At 61.6% G+C, this 19,037-nt stretch overlaps 10 protein-coding genes across 10 annotated transcripts; 6 read left to right on the top strand and 4 right to left on the bottom strand.

Moving 5' to 3' along the window:
• Positions 1-164: 164 nt before the first annotated feature.
• OSTLU_30903 (predicted protein) lies at positions 165-2,759 on the top strand (the record flags this gene model as incomplete). Its single annotated transcript, XM_001417068.1, has 1 exon — positions 165-2,759. One exon carries the CDS (start codon positions 165-167, stop codon positions 2,757-2,759), a length of 2,595 nt encoding a protein of 864 aa, XP_001417105.1.
• Positions 2,760-2,921: 162 nt separating this feature from the next.
• Positions 2,922-3,281, bottom strand: PRPS13 (Plastid ribosomal protein S13 small ribosomal subunit; the record flags this gene model as incomplete). Its single annotated transcript, XM_001416768.2, has 1 exon — positions 2,922-3,281. A coding segment is annotated over one exon (360 nt), but the record flags the coding sequence as incomplete, so codon positions are not given.
• An 899-nt stretch (positions 3,282-4,180) lies between these two features.
• On the top strand, positions 4,181-5,137 carry PDF1B (Peptide deformylase, organellar; the record flags this gene model as incomplete). The annotated part of the gene is made up of 2 exons (XM_001417067.1): positions 4,181-4,681; positions 4,916-5,137. The coding sequence occupies 2 exons, from the start codon at positions 4,181-4,183 to the stop codon at positions 5,135-5,137; spliced, it is 723 nt and encodes a 240-aa protein (XP_001417104.1).
• Positions 5,138-5,262: 125 nt separating this feature from the next.
• On the top strand, positions 5,263-6,719 carry OSTLU_24326 (predicted protein; the record flags this gene model as incomplete). Its single annotated transcript, XM_001417066.1, has 1 exon — positions 5,263-6,719. The coding sequence occupies exon 1, from the start codon at positions 5,289-5,291 to the stop codon at positions 6,717-6,719; it is 1,431 nt and encodes a 476-aa protein (XP_001417103.1). The 5' UTR covers positions 5,263-5,288.
• A 162-nt stretch (positions 6,720-6,881) lies between these two features.
• Positions 6,882-8,604, top strand: OSTLU_30899 (AAAP family transporter: amino acid). Its single transcript, XM_001417065.1, has one exon. It carries the CDS (start codon positions 7,010-7,012, stop codon positions 8,597-8,599), a length of 1,590 nt encoding a protein of 529 aa, XP_001417102.1. The 5' UTR covers positions 6,882-7,009; the 3' UTR covers positions 8,600-8,604.
• A 47-nt stretch (positions 8,605-8,651) lies between these two features.
• On the bottom strand, positions 8,652-10,360 carry OSTLU_48985 (predicted protein; the record flags this gene model as incomplete). The annotated part of the gene is made up of 1 exon (XM_001416767.1): positions 8,652-10,360. Exon 1 carries the CDS (start codon positions 10,293-10,295, stop codon positions 8,652-8,654), a length of 1,644 nt encoding a protein of 547 aa, XP_001416804.1. The 5' UTR covers positions 10,296-10,360.
• Positions 10,361-10,584: 224 nt separating this feature from the next.
• On the top strand, positions 10,585-10,863 carry OSTLU_8592 (predicted protein; the record flags this gene model as incomplete). Its single annotated transcript, XM_001417064.1, has 1 exon — positions 10,585-10,863. A coding segment is annotated over one exon (279 nt), but the record flags the coding sequence as incomplete, so codon positions are not given.
• A 163-nt stretch (positions 10,864-11,026) lies between these two features.
• OSTLU_14831 (predicted protein) lies at positions 11,027-15,890 on the top strand (the record flags this gene model as incomplete). The annotated part of the gene is made up of 2 exons (XM_001417063.1): positions 11,027-14,304; positions 14,477-15,890. The coding sequence occupies 2 exons, from the start codon at positions 11,027-11,029 to the stop codon at positions 15,888-15,890; spliced, it is 4,692 nt and encodes a 1,563-aa protein (XP_001417100.1).
• Positions 15,891-15,962: 72 nt separating this feature from the next.
• Positions 15,963-17,015, bottom strand: OSTLU_30894 (predicted protein; the record flags this gene model as incomplete). The annotated part of the gene is made up of 1 exon (XM_001416766.1): positions 15,963-17,015. The coding sequence occupies one exon, from the start codon at positions 17,013-17,015 to the stop codon at positions 15,963-15,965; it is 1,053 nt and encodes a 350-aa protein (XP_001416803.1).
• A 109-nt stretch (positions 17,016-17,124) lies between these two features.
• OSTLU_24322 (predicted protein) lies at positions 17,125-18,959 on the bottom strand. Its single transcript, XM_001416765.1, has one exon. It carries the CDS (start codon positions 18,919-18,921, stop codon positions 17,161-17,163), a length of 1,761 nt encoding a protein of 586 aa, XP_001416802.1. The 5' UTR covers positions 18,922-18,959; the 3' UTR covers positions 17,125-17,160.
• Positions 18,960-19,037: the final 78 nt, after the last annotated feature.

Genomic DNA, 19,037 nt, shown 5'->3' with positions numbered 1-19,037 from the left:
ACGCGCACGAACGGGAAAAAGCGAGCGCGCTGGAGTCATTCGCGCGAGATATCGCGCTGACGCGATACGAGGCATCGAACGCGATATACAGAGAGGCGAGCGCGCGCGAACGAGCCGAGGATGACGCTCGCGGGGCGTTGGCGCGAAGCGCGGTGGCGGACGCGATGCGATTGTGCGCGAACGAGGAGCGAAGGGAGGTGACGGCGGCGATGAAATCGCGGCTAAGACTCGCGGCGAAAGAGTTTCGGACGCGAGATGAGAATCGCGAGGCGCAGACCAAGGTGAGAATCGCAACCGTGAAGGCGGCTTGCGAGCGCGATCGCGAGGCGACGGAGAGAGCGCGCGAAGAGGCGCTTCGAGCGGAGATGGAGGCGCGAATGCGCATCGTGGAGAACGCTCGAGCCGTCGAAGAAGAGCTTATGAACGATTTACGTTTCGAACGCAACGAACGCGGCCAAATGGAGAAAGAATTCGCGCGAGAAATCGAAGCGTTGCGCGCGGCGCACGCGGCAGAGATGGAGAAAGTCAACGCCGAGGCCGAGGCGCGCGTAGAACGCGTCAAGAAGGAAATGTGCGACAAAACCATCGAGCTAGAACGCGTTCAAAAGGACCACAAAGACTCGCTCGATCGTGAACGTGCTTTGGCGCGCGAAAAGTACGATAGGCAAAGATCGGCGTACGAGTTCGTGGAGAAATCGCTCGCCGAGACGGCATCGGAACTCGAATGCACGCAAAGAGCGCACGAAACCTGTCGCCGATCGCTGGACGAGCTAAGTGCGAGCGCGAATGAGCGCGAAAAGACCGTGATCGGTCTGCGAACGGAGTTGACGAATAAAACTGCGACGATCGGCGACATGCGCGCACGCTTGGATCGTCTCATTGCGAGCGAGATTGATCTCGCGCGGAAATTAAGTGAGTCGCAAGAGGCGTACGCGACGAGCATCGAAGAGCGTACGAAACTGCGCGAAAACATTGAAACCGAACAACAATCGCAAGCAGCGATGAGCACGGCGCATGCGGAGCACGTGCACGAGTTGGAGGAAACGATTTACGACTTGCGCGCGACGATTCGGCGCAACGAAAGCGTCGTCGAGTTGGCTACGAGAGACGGTGAGGAAAGACTGAAAAAACTGTTGAGCGATTTGGAGGAGCGAAATGAAAAGGCTGAGTCTGAAACAAACGAACTCGTGAATTCGTACGAAGCTCGCATTAAGGCGATGGAAGTCGAACATTCTGCGAATCACGCGCGCGCGTTAGCTGAATTCGCCGAGCGCGCCGACGTGGCGGAATCGCGACACGAGGAAGCGATCAGCGCGCTCAACGCGGCGTGGTTACGGAAAGAAAACGAATGGAAAGACGAGAAACTGCGATTGGAAAGCTCGCTCGAGTGCGCGACATCGCGGGAATCTAAAGCGAACGACGTCGTGGAAACGTACGAAGCGCGGCATCAAACGCTCTCGGCTGAGATGGAACGCATCAAGTCAAGCGCGGAGGCTAAAGAGACTCATCTGGTCGATCAAATACGTGACTCAAAACTTGCTTTAAACGCTGTAGAGGCGTTGACGCACAAATTGGAGAAGAAAATGAGCGAGCGAGAGCTCGAGTACGAATCCGAGCGATCCTTCGCCGACCAAAAGCTGAGGGACGAGATCAACCGCACGAACGCTCTTTGGGAACGCAAGACGAAAGAGAACGTTCAGATTGCGATTGAAGAATCTCATCGCACGCACGAGAGTGCCATGGAGCGCTTGATGACTGAGATGGAGATGAAGGCGAAAGGCGACGTCGCGCGCGCGGTGGCAAACGTATCCGAAGCGTATCATGCAAACGAGCGCGAGTTGCGCGAAGAGATCGACGACATCAACCGACAACACGCCAAACAATTAGAAACCATGGCATTCGAGCGTGATCGCGCGGTGAGTGAGCTGCAAGCAGACTGTAATCATCGTCTCGAGTCGCTCAGCGCGACGCACGTTTGCGAAATCGAGCGCCTCACGGCTTCGCATCGTGAGCGCGTAGAGATGATGGACGAGGAACACGCGAAGCAGCTGAAACATTCCATGGCTGAGGCCGTTCGATTGGCCGTGCGCGAGGTGGAGGCGCAACACGACGCGCGCGAGGCGGATCGCGCGGAAAAGGCGGCGGCAAACCAGGCGCAGGAATTGAAATGCGCGACGGACGAGTACGCGAGAGATCTCGAACGTCTCGAGCGCGAGTACGAGACTAAGCTCGAATCGTGCATCGCAGTGAGCACGACGCTCGAGCTCGAGCGCGAGAGTTTGCGAAGTCAACTTCGTCGAGCGAGAGAAGAGCTCGGCGCGGCGGAGCTCGAGCGAGCAATGGACGTGGAGAAGTCGCGCGATGCCGCGGTGGCTACGGCGTACGCGCACGAAAGTGAGATCGACTCGATGCGCAAAGAACACAAAATCACCATCACGCGCATGCAAGACGTGAACGAATCGGCGGCGAAAGTGGCGAATGAGGCGCTCTCGGCGTCTCGCGCCGAAATCTCAAAGTGGCGAGCGATGTACGAAAAGCGAGAGTCGCGTCCGGAAGACGTACGACGAATCAAAGATCTCGAAACGGAGCTGCGCGACGTAAGCGAGCGCTTAGAGCGCTCGGCTCAGCATCGAAGGACTTTACAGTCCGAACTCCTCGGTCGCGCGAGCGAGTTCGATGCGACGTCTGCGAGAAAACGCGGCGGCCTCTCCCTCAAGCGCGCGCACGCCGCCTACGCGGCGGCGCCCAGGGAAAGATGACGCGTTCGTTTCCAAGGCATTAATAGTATAGTCCGTAGTTTTAAAGAATGGCGTTATTGTGTTTGATTAAAACTTACGAACGCGCGCCAACTACAAACGCTCCCCAGATACAGGCGAAATGTCTAAATTTCCTCTCCCCGTCGCCGCTACTGACAAGATAATTTACTTCTTCTTGCCAGCCACGGTCTTAACCTTACCCTTGCGCGTGCGCGCGTTCGTCTTGGTTCGCTGACCACGCACCGGCAAGTTGCGAATGTGCATCTTACCCCGGTGGCACTGAATCTCCTTCAAGCGCTTGATGTTCATCGTAATGAAGCGTCTGAGTTCACCCTCAATCTGGTACTTCTCCACCTCTTCGCGCAATTGCGTGAGTTCCTGCTCAGAGAATTCACGCAAACGCTTGTTCTCCAAACCAGTCGCCGCCATGATCGCCTTGGCGCTCGTTTCGCCGATGCCGTACACGTACGTCAACGCCGTCTCGCATCTCTTGTTGTTTGGAATCTCAACCCCGGCGACGCGCGCCGCGCGCACGCACAAATCACCGCGTCGTTGCGCGACGGGCTGTTCATCGTCAAAGATCCCGCGCGCATTCGTCAGTCTTCGTTCGCACCACGCTCGCTCGCTCGCGCGTTCTCGACTCCGCGCGCTCGGGGCGATGGAAACCCTATTCACCCCACGCGCATCCGTCGCGACACGCACCATGGTCACCGCCCGCGCGGGCTTGACGGAAGCGCCCGAAAATTGCGTGCGCTGCGTGATGTCGAAAACACAATTCATCCGTCAGTCATCGTTCGCGCGCTCGTCGTCCCCCCTCGCTCGTCGTCGTCGGCATCGCCGCGCGTCGTCGCCTCGCCCTCGCCCGCCCTCGGGGTTTATCCGACGTCGTCGCGCGCCTCGACGACGCCCTCGCGCGCGCGCGATCCTCCATCGCGCGCGCGCGCACCGCGCGTAAAATTATTCTCGACCGTTCGCGCGCGCGCGCGCGCGCGACGCGTCCCATCCCCCGCGCGCCGCGTCCCCATCGCGCGCGCGCGTCGAAACCCCATCGCGACGCTCGGCGCGCGTCCGTCGCGGCGTCGCTCGAGACGACGCGTCGCGTCGCCGAGCGCGTTCGCGCGTTCGCGCGTTCGCGCGTACCTTGGCGTGCACGGCCGCGGAGGCGTTGGCGGCGATGGAGGCGAACATCGTTCGTCGTCGCTCGTCGTCGAGTGCGGCGACGTCGCGCGACGCGCGCGGCCTCGGACGCCGTCGGATGCCTGATTAGGGCGGAGACTCGTATACTGAGACTCGCGTCGAGTCAAGAACCGTGGATTCGCACGTCGAACCAAAAGAAGGTCCGTGTGGAACCGAACCCCGCGCGACATCAGACGTTCGCGCGTCACACGAGCGCGCGACGCCGGGGCGTCGATCGATCGATCATGATGACGCGGTGCGCGTGTAAAGTGGCGTCGTGCTCGTCGAGGGTGACGACGACGACGACGCGGCGCGGCGCCGCGGTCGTCGCGCGCGGGAAGAAGAAGGGTTTCTTGTTCGGCGAGGTGGAAAACTTGAGTCGCGAGGGCGAGGGGACGAAGGGCGACGACGAGGACGCGAAGAGCGTTCGATGGAGCGAACCGCTGGCGATCGCGAAGTACCCGGCGAAGTGCCTGCGGGCGAAGAACGCGCCCGTGGAGACGTTCGATAAAAATTTGGAACGGTTGAGCAAGGCGATGTTTAAGATTATGTACGAAACCGTCGGCTGCGGATTGGCGGCGCCGCAGGTGGGTGTGAATTATCGAATGATGGTGTACAACGAGGCGGGAGAGCCAGGACAGGGGCGAGAAGTGGTGTTGTGTAACCCGGAAATAGTGAAGTTTTCCAAGGAGAAGGATTTGTTCGAGGAAGGGTGCTTGAGCTTTCCGAAGATGTACGCCGACGTCGAGGTGCGTATCGAGCGACGGCGCCGCGCGCGATTGTCGCGTCACGCGCGAGACGAGAGAGCCGATGACGATCAAAACATAAATATACGCTAATCCGAGACCCGCGTGCGGGTCGTGCGGAGAAATGTGAGCTAATACGCGAGGCTAACTCTGACGCGCCGCCGCCGCCGTCGGCGTCGGGAGATTTTGCGTCGCGCGAGACTGACCGCTTCGCTCTTCCTCGATTCACGCGCGCAGCGCCCGATCGGCGTTCAAATCGAAGCGCAAAACTTGAAGGGTAAAAAATTCAAAATGACCCTCGAAGGGTTCGAGGCGCGCGTGTTCCAGCACGAGTACGACCATTTAGACGGCGTCTTGTACCACGACAGAATGTCGCCCGAGGTCCGCGCGAGCGTGCAGAGCACGCTCGATGGATTCGTCGAGGCGTATCCGGGCGAAGATAGCGAAAAGGCGTTGTAGCGCATTGATCGCACGCACATCTCATCGCACGACGTCCTCGACCGCGTCGATTCTCTCCTCCACGCGTCGCGCCGAACCCGCCGCGAAGCCGCGCAGTTCGCGGGCGAGAAACGTCACAACGACGCGCTCGATCGATCGATTCGCTTCCGCGATGTTGCGCGCGAGCTCGCGATGTCGCGGCGTGTTCATCGCTTCGTCATCCTCGTCGTCGGCGCGCGCCTCTTCCATCACCGACGCGTCGACGCGCGTCGACGCGCTCTCGTCACCGGCGTCGTCGACGAACGCGATCGGGTTCGTTCGCGCGCGCGGCGTGCGTTCCGCGAGCGATACCGCCGGCGCGAGCGCGAGCGTGGCCTCGAGCGGCGCGCGCGCGATCGCGCTCGGACGCGGCGCGCGCGCGATCGCGCCCGGACGGGACGTCGCGAGCGCGGCGCGAGGGTTCGCGTCGGCGGCGGCGAACGCCGGAAACGTGTACGACATCGACGACGACGCCGTGGCGACGCTGCTGCCGGAGATCTCCAGCGTGAAAGCGTTGACGGCGGCGTTTACGTTTGCGAATCAGACCAAGGGCGCGGCCGAGCGTGGCGATGGAAAGCGCGGGGCGAAGACGGCGGCGAGACGTTTGATGGCGAGAGCCAGCGACGACGCGCTGCAAGAGGCGACCACTTCGCACAGGCGCGTGGACGTTCGGGGATCTAGAGGTAGCGGTAAGAGTGTGGCGTTGGCGCGGTTGGTCATGCGCGCGCGCGCCGATGGGTGGGTCGTCGCGTACGTCCCGGATGGTTTAGAGCTCACGAGGTTGAGCTACTTTAGCAAGAGTACGAAGGAAGGTTGCGATGGACTGTGGGAAACGCCCGATTGCGCGATGCGGCTGTTGCAACACATCGCCAACGCGGCGAACGAGAGCGTGTTAAAGTCCGTGAAGGTTAAGGGGGTGACGCTCAAGGATGAAAACGCGCCGAAGAAGAGCCGCGGAAAAAAATCCAAGGATGCGGCCGACGCGCCCGAGGCGGACGCCAAGCCCAAGGCGAGCGCGGAAATGAACTTATTCGACTACGCAAAAGCGGGTTCGACCGATCCGGAAATAGCTGTCGACTGCGCGCTCGTGGTGTTGAATGAGCTGAGAGCGCTCGCGAAGAACGGCGACGGGAAAGTCATGTTCGTCGTCGATCAGTACAATGCGCTATTCGGGCCGTCCGACATGCATGAGGTCACCGGACCGAGGTCTAGAAAGAATATTCCCGCGAAAAGTCTGCGTTTGGCGCGCGCGGTAATCGAAACCGTGGACTCGGCGTGCGACGAAGACGCGAGGCACGTCGCCGTCACGGCGGCGTCTCACTCCGTCGGTGTTTCCAAATCGAACACCGAACAGTCGCTGCCGGACGAACTGGGGTCCTCGACCGTCGTTACAGTGGAGACGCCGCGATTCAACACCGATGAAATCGCGACCATCCTTCGCGAGTACAAGGCTGCCGGAATCGTCAAAGCCGTCGTCGACGAGCAAACCGTCGCGGCGATGAAAGCGCTGACGAACGGCAATCCGCGAGAGATTCAGTCCATCGCGTCCACGTTGCTGCGTTAGCCACCCACCTTTCGTAGTCGTTGTAACGTCGCCGCGTTTAAACGTCGATCTCGATCGTTCTCGCGTCTCGCGCCGGCGTCTCGCGTCCCGTCGTTTAAAGTCCCGCACAACCTGGCTTATGGCGCTGAGCGATCGCGCGACGCTTTGGATCTTGGGCTTCTGCGCTTCGGGTACGCTTGTGACGTTAACGTTGGCGCAAAGCGTGCGGGGTGAGCGAGTACAACGCCAAAACGCGCACGAACGCAAGCTCGGAGGGTCGAGTTGAAGATCTTTGTCCCGAGCGAACGCCAATGTCGAGCGACACCACGGACGCGCACGACGCCGCGCACGCCGAGAGCGAGCTCGAGCACATGATTTCGAGCGCCATGAGCGCGCTCGCGAGCTCGGCGCTCGTCGGTGAAACTGACGGTCGGGCGAAGCGGCGAGGCAACGTCTCCGGGTCGACGGCGACGCTCGCGAACTGCGCCATCGGCGCGGGAGTGCTGGCGACGCCGTTCGCGGTGAGTAAGTTCGGCACCGTCGGTGGTGGAATTGTCGTACTCATCGCCGCGCTACTCGTCGCGTACACGCTCGTCGTGCTCGTGCGAGCGGGATCGGCGTTCGAGTCCACGTCGTATCAAGGCTTGGTGCGCGACGCGTTCGGAACTCGCGCGTCTCGATTCGTGAGCGGGACGTTGGTGGTGTACTTGTTCGGATCGTGCGTGGCATATTTGATCATCATCGGTGATTCGTACGCGAAAGTGATGAGCGCGGTCGCCAGCGCGGGGTCGAGCGCGTGGTGGGGAAGTCGACGATTCGCCATCGCCGTCGGAGCGACGTTTTTGGTGACGCCGCTGAGCTTACTTCGAGAGATGAGTCGGTTGGCACCGGCGAGTGCGGTAGCCCTGGTTTCGCTCGCGTACACCGCCGCGACGATCACGTGCAAAGGAATGACCCGCACTTCTGGCGGTGATGACGCCAAAGCCGTGGCTTTCAAATTCAACACCGATTCCATCTCCGCCGTGCCCATCGTCGTCTTCGCGTTTCAGTGCCATATTCAAGTCTTGGCGATTTTCTCCGAGCTATCGGCAGATTCCGCCCCTGAACCGCATTTCGAAGACGACATCGAACCTATCGATGGCGACGCTAGGCAAGCCACCGAGGCGCGACGCCTCAGTCGAATGTACACCGTCATCGCGCTCGCCGTCGGCGCGTGCTTTTGGGGCTACCTCCTCGTGGGCGAGTTCGCGTACGTGTCGCATCCAAACGTGACGTCTAACGTCCTAGATAGCTACGGCAAGGATGACAAAGCCATGATGGTGGCGACAATCTTCATGGGCTTCAGCGCCGTCGCATCGTTTCCGGTGAATCATCACGCCGCGCGCGCGGCTTTGGACGACTTACTTGCGGAGGCGTTTGGTTGGGAGGTGTGCGCGCCGGGACAAGCGCCGGTGACTCGTCACGCGACGCAAACGTTCGCGTTCGTCGTCTTCACCACGCTCGTAGCGTTCGCGGTGGAAGATTTAGGAAAGGTATTCGAGTTCATCGGTGCCACGTGCGGAAGTCTCGTCATGTTCGTGATCCCAGCCTTGCTCTTGCTGCATCCGAAGATGCGCTCGTCGAAGGCCGCGGCGGACGTCGAGGAGCCGGCGGACGATTTGCTCGATGGTCTGGACGACGTCACGAGGGAACTTTTGAGTTCCGCTCGCGATCTTCTCGAACAGGATTTTGACGAGGAAGGTAACATCCTTCCATCAGGCGACGATGCGAACGCGTCCTTCGCGGCAAAACCGGGAGTCGGAACCGTCGTCGTCGCCGGCGCGCTGATTTTATTCGCGAGCTTTGTGGCGATTAGCAACGTGTATGTGCTGCTTTTCAGCGAACAGAAGCGCGATTCGTAGACGCTGCTGTGTATATTACTTGTGATTCAATTGATTTTATTAGAATAATCTTCTACGCCCCTCGAGCTCGCTTGCTCGCGGGTTTGTCGTCCTTGGCGTCGATCAACAGCGCCGCGGCGTGCTGACCGCCGAAAGAAAGCTCGGCGAACACCTTGCCAGCCATCGGTTTCGTGTACGGCATCTTCTCTGGCGTGTACGCATCCTCTTCCCGCGGACCAAGTCCGAGCTGTCCGATGTACTGCGATCCCCAGACGTAGGCGGAACCATCCTCCATGATGGCGCCGCCGCACGTGTCGCCGCTCGCCACCTTCACCGCGCGACCGGGCAAATCCTCGATGACTCTAGGCTCTTCCAACGCGCCGTCGAGCGCGGCGTTGGGAACGCGAACGCCGCATCGACCGTCGGTATATCGCCCGATGGCGATGATTTTACCGTCGCCCGTTAAGAATAGCGAGTGGTGCGCGCCGGCGTCGCCCGCGACGATGCATTTTCCGCACAACGAGGCAACTCGTTTCGGAAAGTACGTCACCTGTTCGTCCCCGCGCAAGTCAGGATTGGGGTCCCACAACCCGACTTGGTGGAAGTTTGACAAACCCCAGCCGTAGACGTCCGATTTCGAGCCGTCTTCGTCGGCGCAAATGGCAAACGAATGGAAATCGCCGGCGACGATGGCGGTGACTTCCGGTTCGCCGCCAAACGCGGATCCGATACCTCCGCCACTCTTCGGCAACGCCACGCGACTAGGGGTGAGCAATCGTCTTTTCACATCATCGCTCGCCTGTTCGTTGTCCTCGGCCTCGCTCGCGTCGACTCTACCGAGACGGCCCTTCTCGCTACATCCCCAAGAGTACACGCCGCCCTCGCGCGAGAGCGCCAACACGTGGTCGACGCCGCTCACGATCGCCTTCGCGCGCTCCTTCGACGACGCTGGCGCGTATATTTTAAATGGAAACGACGTCTTTTGCGCGTCCAGGGTGTTCGGGTTGAACGCCCACGCCCCGTTCGTCGTTCGAAACTGCCCCCACGCCCACACCTCGCCGCTCTCCGTCAACGCGCACCCGTGCGAGTCGCCGGTGCTCACCATCACCACCTTGACGTCCAGAGGAAGCTCGACCTTTCCCGGCGCGTACTCCGCGTCCGGATCTGCGTCTTTATTCACTACTCGTCCGAGCGCACCGTTATCGTTGTTCCCCCAACTGTAACACGCGCCGTCGCTCGTCAACGCCAACGTGTGCGTCCCGCCCGCCGCGATCCGCGTCGCTCTCGCCTCCCCCATCGCGCCCGTCGTCACGCGCGTCGGTCGTCGTCGCTCGTCCACGTCTCCACCCAACCCGAGTTGCGCGCTGTCTCCCTGTCCCCACACGTACGCCTCCCCGCTCGCGCTCGCTTCGCCGCGTTTCGCCTCGTCCGCCGCCGCGCCCGCGCCCGCCGCGTCTCGAAACTCCTTCCGTATCGCGTTCGCGTACGTCACGTAATCCCGACACGCCTGGACGAGAAACTCCCGCGGCGCATCGCGCGTCTTCTTCGCGACGTGTCGCGCGAACTGCGCGTTCAGCGCCTCGACGTGCGCGGCGCAGAGCGCGTCGCGATCGTTCGTCGGCGCGCGTCGGTACCCGATCGTCACCGCGTCGTCGTCGTCGTCGTCGCTCGAGCGCGACGCGGCGCCGTCGCCACTCGCGCGATGGCGCTTCGACATGTCCGCGCGTCGCCGACCGCGGAGCGTCGCGCGCGTGCGAACGCGCGCGCGATTCCGGGACTCGATGAATGCGTCGACGAATGCGGCGATGAATGCGGCGACGCGTCCATTCGTCGGCGCATTCACCGACGATACGACGATGTCGACGACGTGCGACGACGGGGCGTGCGAAAAGCGACGCGATCTGTTCGACGCCGTGCGAAAAGCGACGCACCGCGACGCGTCGACGACGCGAACGAACGCCGACGACGCGAACGCCGACGAAGGCGCCGGGACGGGGACGGCGGCGCCGCTGGACGTCGACGAACTGGGACGCGCGTCGTGGGCGCTGATGCACACGATCGCGGCGTATTACCCACAAAAACCGACGCACGCGCAGCGCGTGCAAGCGCGACGGTTCTTCGACGCGCTGGGAGACCTGTACCCGTGCGCGACGTGCAGGGCGGATTTGCGAGCCGACGTCGACGCGCACCCGCCGAGGTGCGAATCGCGCGAGGCGCTGGCGAAGTGGGTGTGCGAGCGACACAACGTCGTGAACGAGAAGCTCGGGAAGGCGAAAATGTCGTGCGCGATCGACGCGTTAGACGCGCGATGGCGCAGAGCGAAGACGACAGAATAGCGCGAGGAGACGGAGGCGTTGTAACATCACCGCGCCGCCGCGACGTCGTAACCGCCGCGAAGCGCCAAAACGAGCCCGCCTCGGACGCGAATTCGCGGCGCTGAAACGCGCGATGCTTCGACGGGCGAAGCGCGCGGTGAAAGACGCGCGCGTCACCGCGAAGGCGCGCGCGACGGTCGAGACGCGCGACGAGGCGTACGCGCGCGTGCCGCTTCGAATCGACTTGGACGGCGCGCGCGCGAGCGATGACGACGAGGACGCGCGCGACGAGGACGCGCGAGCGTCGCCGCGCTTGGTGGCGCACTACGGATTCGACGCCACGACGTCCGCGGTGTCGTACGCGAGGGACCAACACGCGCTGTTCGCGGCGAGCGAACACGGCGTGAAGGCGTTCGGCGCGCGCGGGACGGAGTGCTTGTTCGCGTCGGCGTCGGGAGGCTCGTCGGAGGCGGTGCGAGGAGAGTACGTCGCGCCGTCGCGCGTGTATCGATGCGGACGAGACGGCGACGTCGAGGTGTGGGACGGGCGCGAGCGAAGGTCGCTGGCGAGCGAAAATTTAGACGCGGGCGACGACGAGCCGAGCTGCGCGAGCGAGGCGATGCGAGGGACGAATTTCTTCGTCACGGGAACGGTGAGGGGGGACGTGTGCGTGCACGCGTTGGGAGTGAACGCGCGAGGAGAGACCACGGTGGCGAGAAGGCGCGGGTACAGGGTGTCGGCGTCGCGGGCGTTGTCGCGCGTTTTGCCGACGCGAAACGCCGTGGCGGCGGTGCGCGCGCGACCGGGAAGAGACGAGCGAGCGATGATGCTCATCGCGTGGTCGGACGGGGCGCTCGCGCTGTGGCACTTGCACGAACAACGGTCGGTGGCGGTGACGTCGCCGCGAGGCGACGCTGTGGACGAGACGGAGGCGACGGACGCGTCTTTGACGTGCGCCGAGTGGCTCGACGCCGAATGCGTCGTCGCGGGGTACAGCGACGGGCGCGTGAGAGTGTGGAAAGTGCGCGCGGGTACGGTGATGACGGAGGAAATCGTTGAAAAGCAGTGCATCGTGCCGCACGTTTTGATTAATCCGTCGTACAAGGGCGCGCTGACACCCATTCGCGCGTTGAAGACGTACGTGAGCGAAGACGACGACGCGGCTCGCGACGTCGCCACGTGGTTCGCGTGCGTCGGCGGCGAGCCAATCGCGTGTCCAGATCCCGTGATTTGTTTGCGAGCGACGCGATGTGACGGGGAGTTTCGAATCGAAAGCGCGGGTGCGATTGCGCTGCCTTGGTTCGGTCCAGTGCTCGACGCGACGTTGGTGCCATATCGCGACACTGTGGAATCGATTTGCGTTCTGTCCGAAGGCTCGCAGCTACACCTACACGACGTGCGTTACGGAGTTTCGAGCGACGACATCGCGCGCCCGCAGGAAGTAATGGTGATGCGACCGACACTTTCGAAGACGTGCGCGCCGAGTATCTGCGCGACGTCGCGCGACGTCGCGCGGGCATTTGAGCAGAACGCCAAACGCGTCGCGGTTCCAGAAAATGAAGTAGACGCGTCGTTCGCTTGGAAAGGGTCGAAATGGCCAATCAGCGGTGGATGCGACGTAGTCGATGACACGACATCGCCTTCATCCGCGCTGCGTGCGCGCATCGTCGTCGGCGCGTTCGGCAGAGACGGTTCTGGAGTGAAAATCTACATCGATCGCGACGGACGATTGATGTCTGGTGGCGCGATCGCGCCGAACGGCGACTCGATCACGAGACTGCACGTCGACGCCGGTGGTGCTTTGCTGATCGTCGGTCGGGTGAGTGGAAACCTTGAAATATACGCGTTGCGCGAGTATCCAGCCGACGGTGCCGAAGCGACTTCGCGAGTACGTACGCACGCGCGCAACTTAAACAAGAGCGACGCCGAAAACGTTGACGAGGAGCGTGCATTTTTCGCCGGTGAATCTCGCGACTTTGTCGATACGGATTCCGCAGCGGCGTGTATGACTTCGGTATACACACTCATCGGTAGATTTAGCTCGGCTGGCAAAGCCATATCGTGCGTTCGAACGAACGCCGCGGCGACACTCCTCGCCGTCGGCGACGTCGCAGGGTGTGTGTCCTTACTCAATCTTCAACGAGGAACGAAAATGTGGACGGTGTCGTTACCTACTTCTGCCGAAGGAAAGCCATCGGCCGTGGCGGATTTCGACTTTGGGTTACCGCTTCCAGACGCTCCGGATGAGTGCGTCCTGGCGGTTCTAGAATCAAACTGTAGCGTTCGTTTCCACGCGCTTTCGACCGGTTCGCAGATTGGGAAGACTATGACCCCGAAGTCAGCGGCAGAAGACGTGGCGCTTGCAATCTCGCTCCTTCGGCTCGATGGTACGGCGTCAGATATAATTCCACCAGCGCCCGTCGCCAAAAGTTGGTTCACACCGCCGACATCGTTTGCTTATCAATTTCTCGCGTCGGAGTGGACTGTGGACGACGCGTCTGCGTCAGACGACGAAGACAAAGTGCTGTCGACGGACGAGGAAGACCGTGTCGACAGCGACGACGTCATTAAGGGAAACCCAAAGCTGACCGCCATTGTCGTTACTGTGGCGAAAGATTCGATGCGCGTATACCACGCAGTCGGCTGCTCTCGAGGAGAGCGATTTACGTTGCGAAAAGAACACCTCGACGAGCCGCTCATCGGTGCGTTCGCCGTTCGAGATGACGGTAGCGAAAACGAATGTGCGTTCGGTCACGGACGGAAACGTTCTCACATCGTCGCCTTGACGGAGTTTGGGAGAATGGTGGCGTACGCGTCGCCGTCCCTGCAAATGCGCGGCGTATTTGGTCCGGTGCCGGCGTTGTCCAACGCCAACGCGACGTGTTGCTCTCGAGGCGGCGCCGTCGTCGTCGTCGCAGATGACGGCTTGTCTATCGCTCGACTCGAAGCATTTGGTGACAGCTTTCCCGCGCAAGGTTGTATCATCGATCTCGAAGTCGAGAGCGCCGCGGAAGCCGCGCGAGCGGCGCGACACGCCATGGAAGAAGACGATCCCGAACTCGCGCAGCAAACCAAGTCACCTCGACGAGAAGTATCGTCAGCGTCGACGACACCCATGAAGACCAAAGCGCTGACGATGAGTGAAGCGCTACGACATCGCGCAAAGGCGGCGTTTGAAAAGCTGGAAGAAAAGTTCGCGCAGTCACCACGTGACTCATCGTCGTCGCCAGCGACGCGCAAGATGTACACGACGACGGACCTGGCTGTCTTATTCGCAGATGCTCGCATAGAGGATCCCGCGCCGGTCGAAAGGACGACAGAATCTGCAGAGCGCGATGAGTTGTTCGCGACATCGTCGTCCACGCCAGCCATCGCGCCTGTGCGTCGGAGCGCGTCTTCAGTCCGAGCCAAGTATGGACGAGAAGTTACTTCGCAAATGAACGAAACAAAAGACATGCTCGTCGAGCGTGGAGAGAAACTTAGCAGGCTTCAAGATAAATCAGCCTCGCTCGAAAATGACGCGGCGGATTTCGCCTCGCTCGCTCGCGAGATTCGTAAGCAATCCGAACGTCGGTGGTTTTAGATGCGATTTTAGAATTTTTAGTAGCAGCGCGACGCCGAGCGGCGTCACAAGTACACGCGCACCTTTCATGCCTCCCGCTGGAAATTGGCCCAAGTGGGCCAAAAAGCGTCACGCTCGAGACTTCACGGCGCGCGACACCGTGCTCGAGGAGCTGCGCAAGAAGACCCACCACGGCGCCTCGCTCCTCAGACGCGCGTTGAAGAAGGCCAAAACCTTTGACGAAGCCAAGCTCCGCCGGCGTCTCAAGGCGCCCGAGGACGCCGATAAGCTCAAGCGCGCGTTGCACGCGACGCGTAACGTCGATATCGACGTCTTGGCTCGGCAATGCGCGTCGGCGTGCGCGCAGAGAGTGGAAGAGTCGCTCGAGTTGGCATTTCGCGAGGTGGCGGCGGATGGCGACGCGAACGCCGTCCGCGCGACGCACGCCGTGGACTTGGGCGACGGCTTCGACAGTCAAGACGTGTTACGCGCTATTTGCGACGACGCCGCGAGCGCAAAAGCGAGCGAGAGCGAAGGGAAGGAAGTCGTCGGGGAGAATGAATACGTGAGCGCGGCGAGGCGGTTGTTGCGAGCGCAGGCGACGCGCGCGGAGACGGATGCGCTGAAGGAACGATTGTTGGCGATCGCGGGTCGAATGAATCGTGCGGTGGTTGGGAAGCAAAAACGCGAAGAGTGGACGCGTGAGAAGCAGGAGCGACGGCAGAAGCGCGAGTTGGCCATCGTCAAAGCGGAGGAAAAGGCGAAACGGCGAGCGGCGGGAGAGGAGGTGTCGTCGAGCGAGGAAGAGGAGGTCGTGCACGCGAAGCCCACGTCTCGCCGCGATGCTGACAACGAGGATAGTGCATCCAAATCGGATTCTGAATTCGAATCCGACGTCGGTGAAGATGGCTATGCGAGTTTGAGCGAGGATACGTTGGCGGAGCTTTACGCGGCGAAGGCGGCGGCGAAAAAGTCGAAAAAGCAGGCGAAATCGGCGAAGGACGGGGACGATGTCGAGGATGTAGATCTAGGACCAAAGAAGAAAAAAGTGAAAAAGCGCATGGGGCAGCGCAAGCGTCGTCAAATCGCGGAGGCTAAGTTTGGCTCAAACGCCGCGCACATCATCGCCGAACGCGAAAAAGCTGCAGCCGAGCGTAGGGCGAAGGAGGAAGAGGAAAGAAATATGCACCCGTCTTGGAAAGCGAAACGTAAGCAAGCACCCATCATAATCGCTGGTGCAAAGGGTAAGAAGGTCAAGTTCGGCGATGACGATGGTGCGAAGAAAACGCCGATAGTTTCGAAGAAGCAGCAATACGCGCCCAAGGTTCCGGAGGGACCGCTGCACCCATCGTGGGCAGCTAAGCTGAAGGCTGATCAACAGGCCTGGGGCGGCGGCGGTGTCAAGCCCGAGGGTAAAAAGGTCGTATTTGATTAACTTGCGCTATGTAAAATGTACAACAATTCTAGATCTAATGCGTAACGCGAACGCGCTAACGCGTGCGCTTCACTAGTTTCCGCACGGCGACGATTTGAGATGTTTGAACAACGACGTGCGGCTCGCAAACAACGTCGCACACTCCGCACACGTCAGCCTCTGCTCGAAATTGCTCTGATTGAAAGCTTTTTGCGCCTCCGTTTCGATTTGCTTCGGCAAATTCGCCGTACACGACGTGCACGATCGTTCGTGCTTGGTGCCCGTTTTCTCGCTCCATCGCACCGCGGCGAGCGCTTTGCCCGAATACTCAGGTTCTGGAAGCCACGTCGCGCACGTGAAGCACTTGATGTACCCAGGTCGCGCGCATTTCAACTCAACCTTGAACTGCACGCACGTCAACGCCGGCGATTCGCGCAGCACGCTTTTCTCGACGACGTCGAATGCGCACGAATTCAAGCCGTCTTCGCGCCAAAACTTTGCGTTTCGTTTCAGTAGACGCTCCTTCTCCTTGGCGTTTATTCGAGCATCGTGTGCGTCGAGCACGGATAGTTTCTTCGCCACCGTCTCCACGTCTTTCTCTAAATCATCAAACGCGGCGCCCGAGCGACGCTCCACTCGCACGCCCGCTTCCGCTGCCCGCAAAAACGCCGCGTGATCCTCGCCTCCCCACCCGTAAAATCCGTTCGGGTACCCATTCGTGCGCTCAAACGCCGTCACGTCGTAAATCGTCACGCCACCGAAGCATTTCTCGGCGTCGTACCGACACCCGCTCGCTTGCAACACGCGAACGAATCCGGCGCCGTCGCGCGCGTCGTCCTCGACAAAGTACGCCGTCTTCGTCGCCGCCTCGGGCGCCATGTCGACGTCGTGGCACGCGAAATGCGTGCCGCATCGATCGATGCGCTCGCTGAACGTCGACGTCGCGATCGCGTACGCCGCGTTCAAGCACTGACCGCGGTTGAATCGACACCCGTCGTCGCTCTGTTCGCAGACGACGACGAGCGCGGGGCGGCTCGGGTCGTCGAAGACGGCGACGAAGCGCTCGATGAGTTGACGCAATTGCGCGGCGCGCGTTCGCGTCGCGTCCTCCCTGAACGGGACCAAGAGCACGAGTCGCAACGTCATGCGTCACGCGCGAGGCGCGATGTCGAGACCAATGGTCGTTACGGGGCGACGGGGGAGGCGACGGGGAAAGATCTCGGCGATGTTTGACGGTGGTTGTTAAACGATGCGCCGCTAATCTAGTGAAACGCGCGAACGCAGGAAGCGATCATTTCAGTTCTTTGGCTTCGAATTCCTTGTACGCCACCTTGATGATGTCGAAGACTTTGTCGGCGATGTATCGCTGCGACATGTCGCCGCCCGCTTGCGAGACTTTGTCGGGATGGATGATGACTAAAGCTTTGTGGTAAGACTTCTTCACCCCGATCGGTTGCATCAAAGACCCCATATCGGGACTCTTGTACCTGTGACCGTCCCACAAGACGTCTCCGAGGTTGGCGAGCATGGTGCGAATGTTGTTTTGGTTCTTCTTTTGCCACGCGTCGATGTCAGCGCCGATGAGATCCTTGAGCATTTGACGCTCGGCTTGCTCTTGTCTCGCCGCGCTCTCTCTCGCGCGCTTTTCTTTCAGCGCGGTCTCTATTCGTACTCTGTTTCGATCGTGTCGGGCCTTGCGTAGGGCGGCTCGTTCGGGCGGCTCGTTCGGATCGACTTCTTCCTCGGGGGCGTACTCGAACGCGCTCGCCGCGGTTGATTTCTGCGACATCACTCGAGTGTCCATCGCCCCGAAAAGATCGTCCACGACACCGTTCGCGGGAACAGCTGAACTTACACCGACTGCGGAATCAGGAATCGCGAACATGGCTTCTATAGGATCGATGGATGACGTCGGCGCCTTTGGCGTCGCGCCCGCTTTCGCGGCGCCAGCGTTGAAAAAGTCATCCAAATCTTCCACCGACGACTTCGTCGACGAAGCCGCCGCGGGCATCGTCGCCGGTGACTTTTGTGGTTTCGGCGTCGACATCGACGTCTTAGAAGCCGTGGTGTTCGCCTCAGCGCGCGCTTGAACCTTGACGGCGGCGTCGGGCGCCTTCTTCGTCGCCGCCGCAGTCGGTTGAGAGCTTTGCGAATCCACGCTGGCCGTCGAACGGAACCGCGCCAAACCCACCGGTGCAGATGCGTCGGACTCGGGCGAAGACATTAAATCGCCTATATCGTTCGCCAGACTCGCCGATCGCGACATGGAAGACATCCGCGATAACGACGACGCCGACGCTGTCTTCTCCGGCGTCCGCGTCGCCTTCGACGCCGTCGCGATAGAAACTTCACCCAATAGTTCGTCCAATCCATCGATGAGACTTTCATCTGCGTCGTGCGCCATCAACCCACGCTGTGTCCCCGCGCTCGCCGCGCTCTTCGGCGACTCGGGTCTCGACCCGAGCTCGCTCACGCTACTCGACTCGCTCATCAAATCAAACAAATCTCCCTTCGCCGCCCCCGCCCCATCGCCACGGCGCGCGCGCGTCGCCGCACCGCTCGCTTTCACCGGCACGCTCTGACTCCCCGCTCGCGATGCGTCCGTGAATCCACCGAAAATATCGTCGAAATCCGCGCTCGCCGCGCTCGGCGCGCGTCGACGGTCGCCCGTCGCGTTCTCCCCCCCCCCTCGCGTCGACGTCGACGCCGACGCGAACATCCCATCGAGATCGCCGAACGCATCCTTCGCCTCGCGCGCGCCCCGCGTCGTCGTCGTCGTCGTCGTTCGCTCGCGCGTCGTCGTCGAGCCTCCGAACAAGGCTTCGAGATCATCCTCCGCGCGCGTCTCGCGCGCGTCTCGCGCGTCCGCGCGCGTCGCTCCTCTTCCCACCGCGCGCGCGCGATCATCCGCGCGCTCGCTCGCGCCGCCGTCGCCGCCCATTCGACGCAGCGGCGCCGCGCGCGCTTTCGAAGCGTCCATGACGTCAAAGCTTCCGGCGAGCAAGTCCGCGACGTACGACGAGCGCTTCGCGCCGTCCTCGCGCGGCGCCATCGTCGACGCGCGCGCGTCGCGCGTTCGCGCGTCGCGCGTTCGCGCGCGCGAGAGTGCGGCGCGACGCGCGCGACCGTCGCGCGGCACACGCGCGCGCGGCGTCGAAACGAAACGAA

This window comes from Ostreococcus lucimarinus, chromosome 3 (genome assembly GCF_000092065.1).
Source record: "Ostreococcus lucimarinus CCE9901 chromosome 3, complete sequence".
NCBI lineage: Eukaryota > Viridiplantae > Chlorophyta > Mamiellophyceae > Mamiellales > Bathycoccaceae > Ostreococcus > Ostreococcus sp. 'lucimarinus'.
This window is presented reverse-complemented; position numbering and strand designations above follow the sequence as displayed.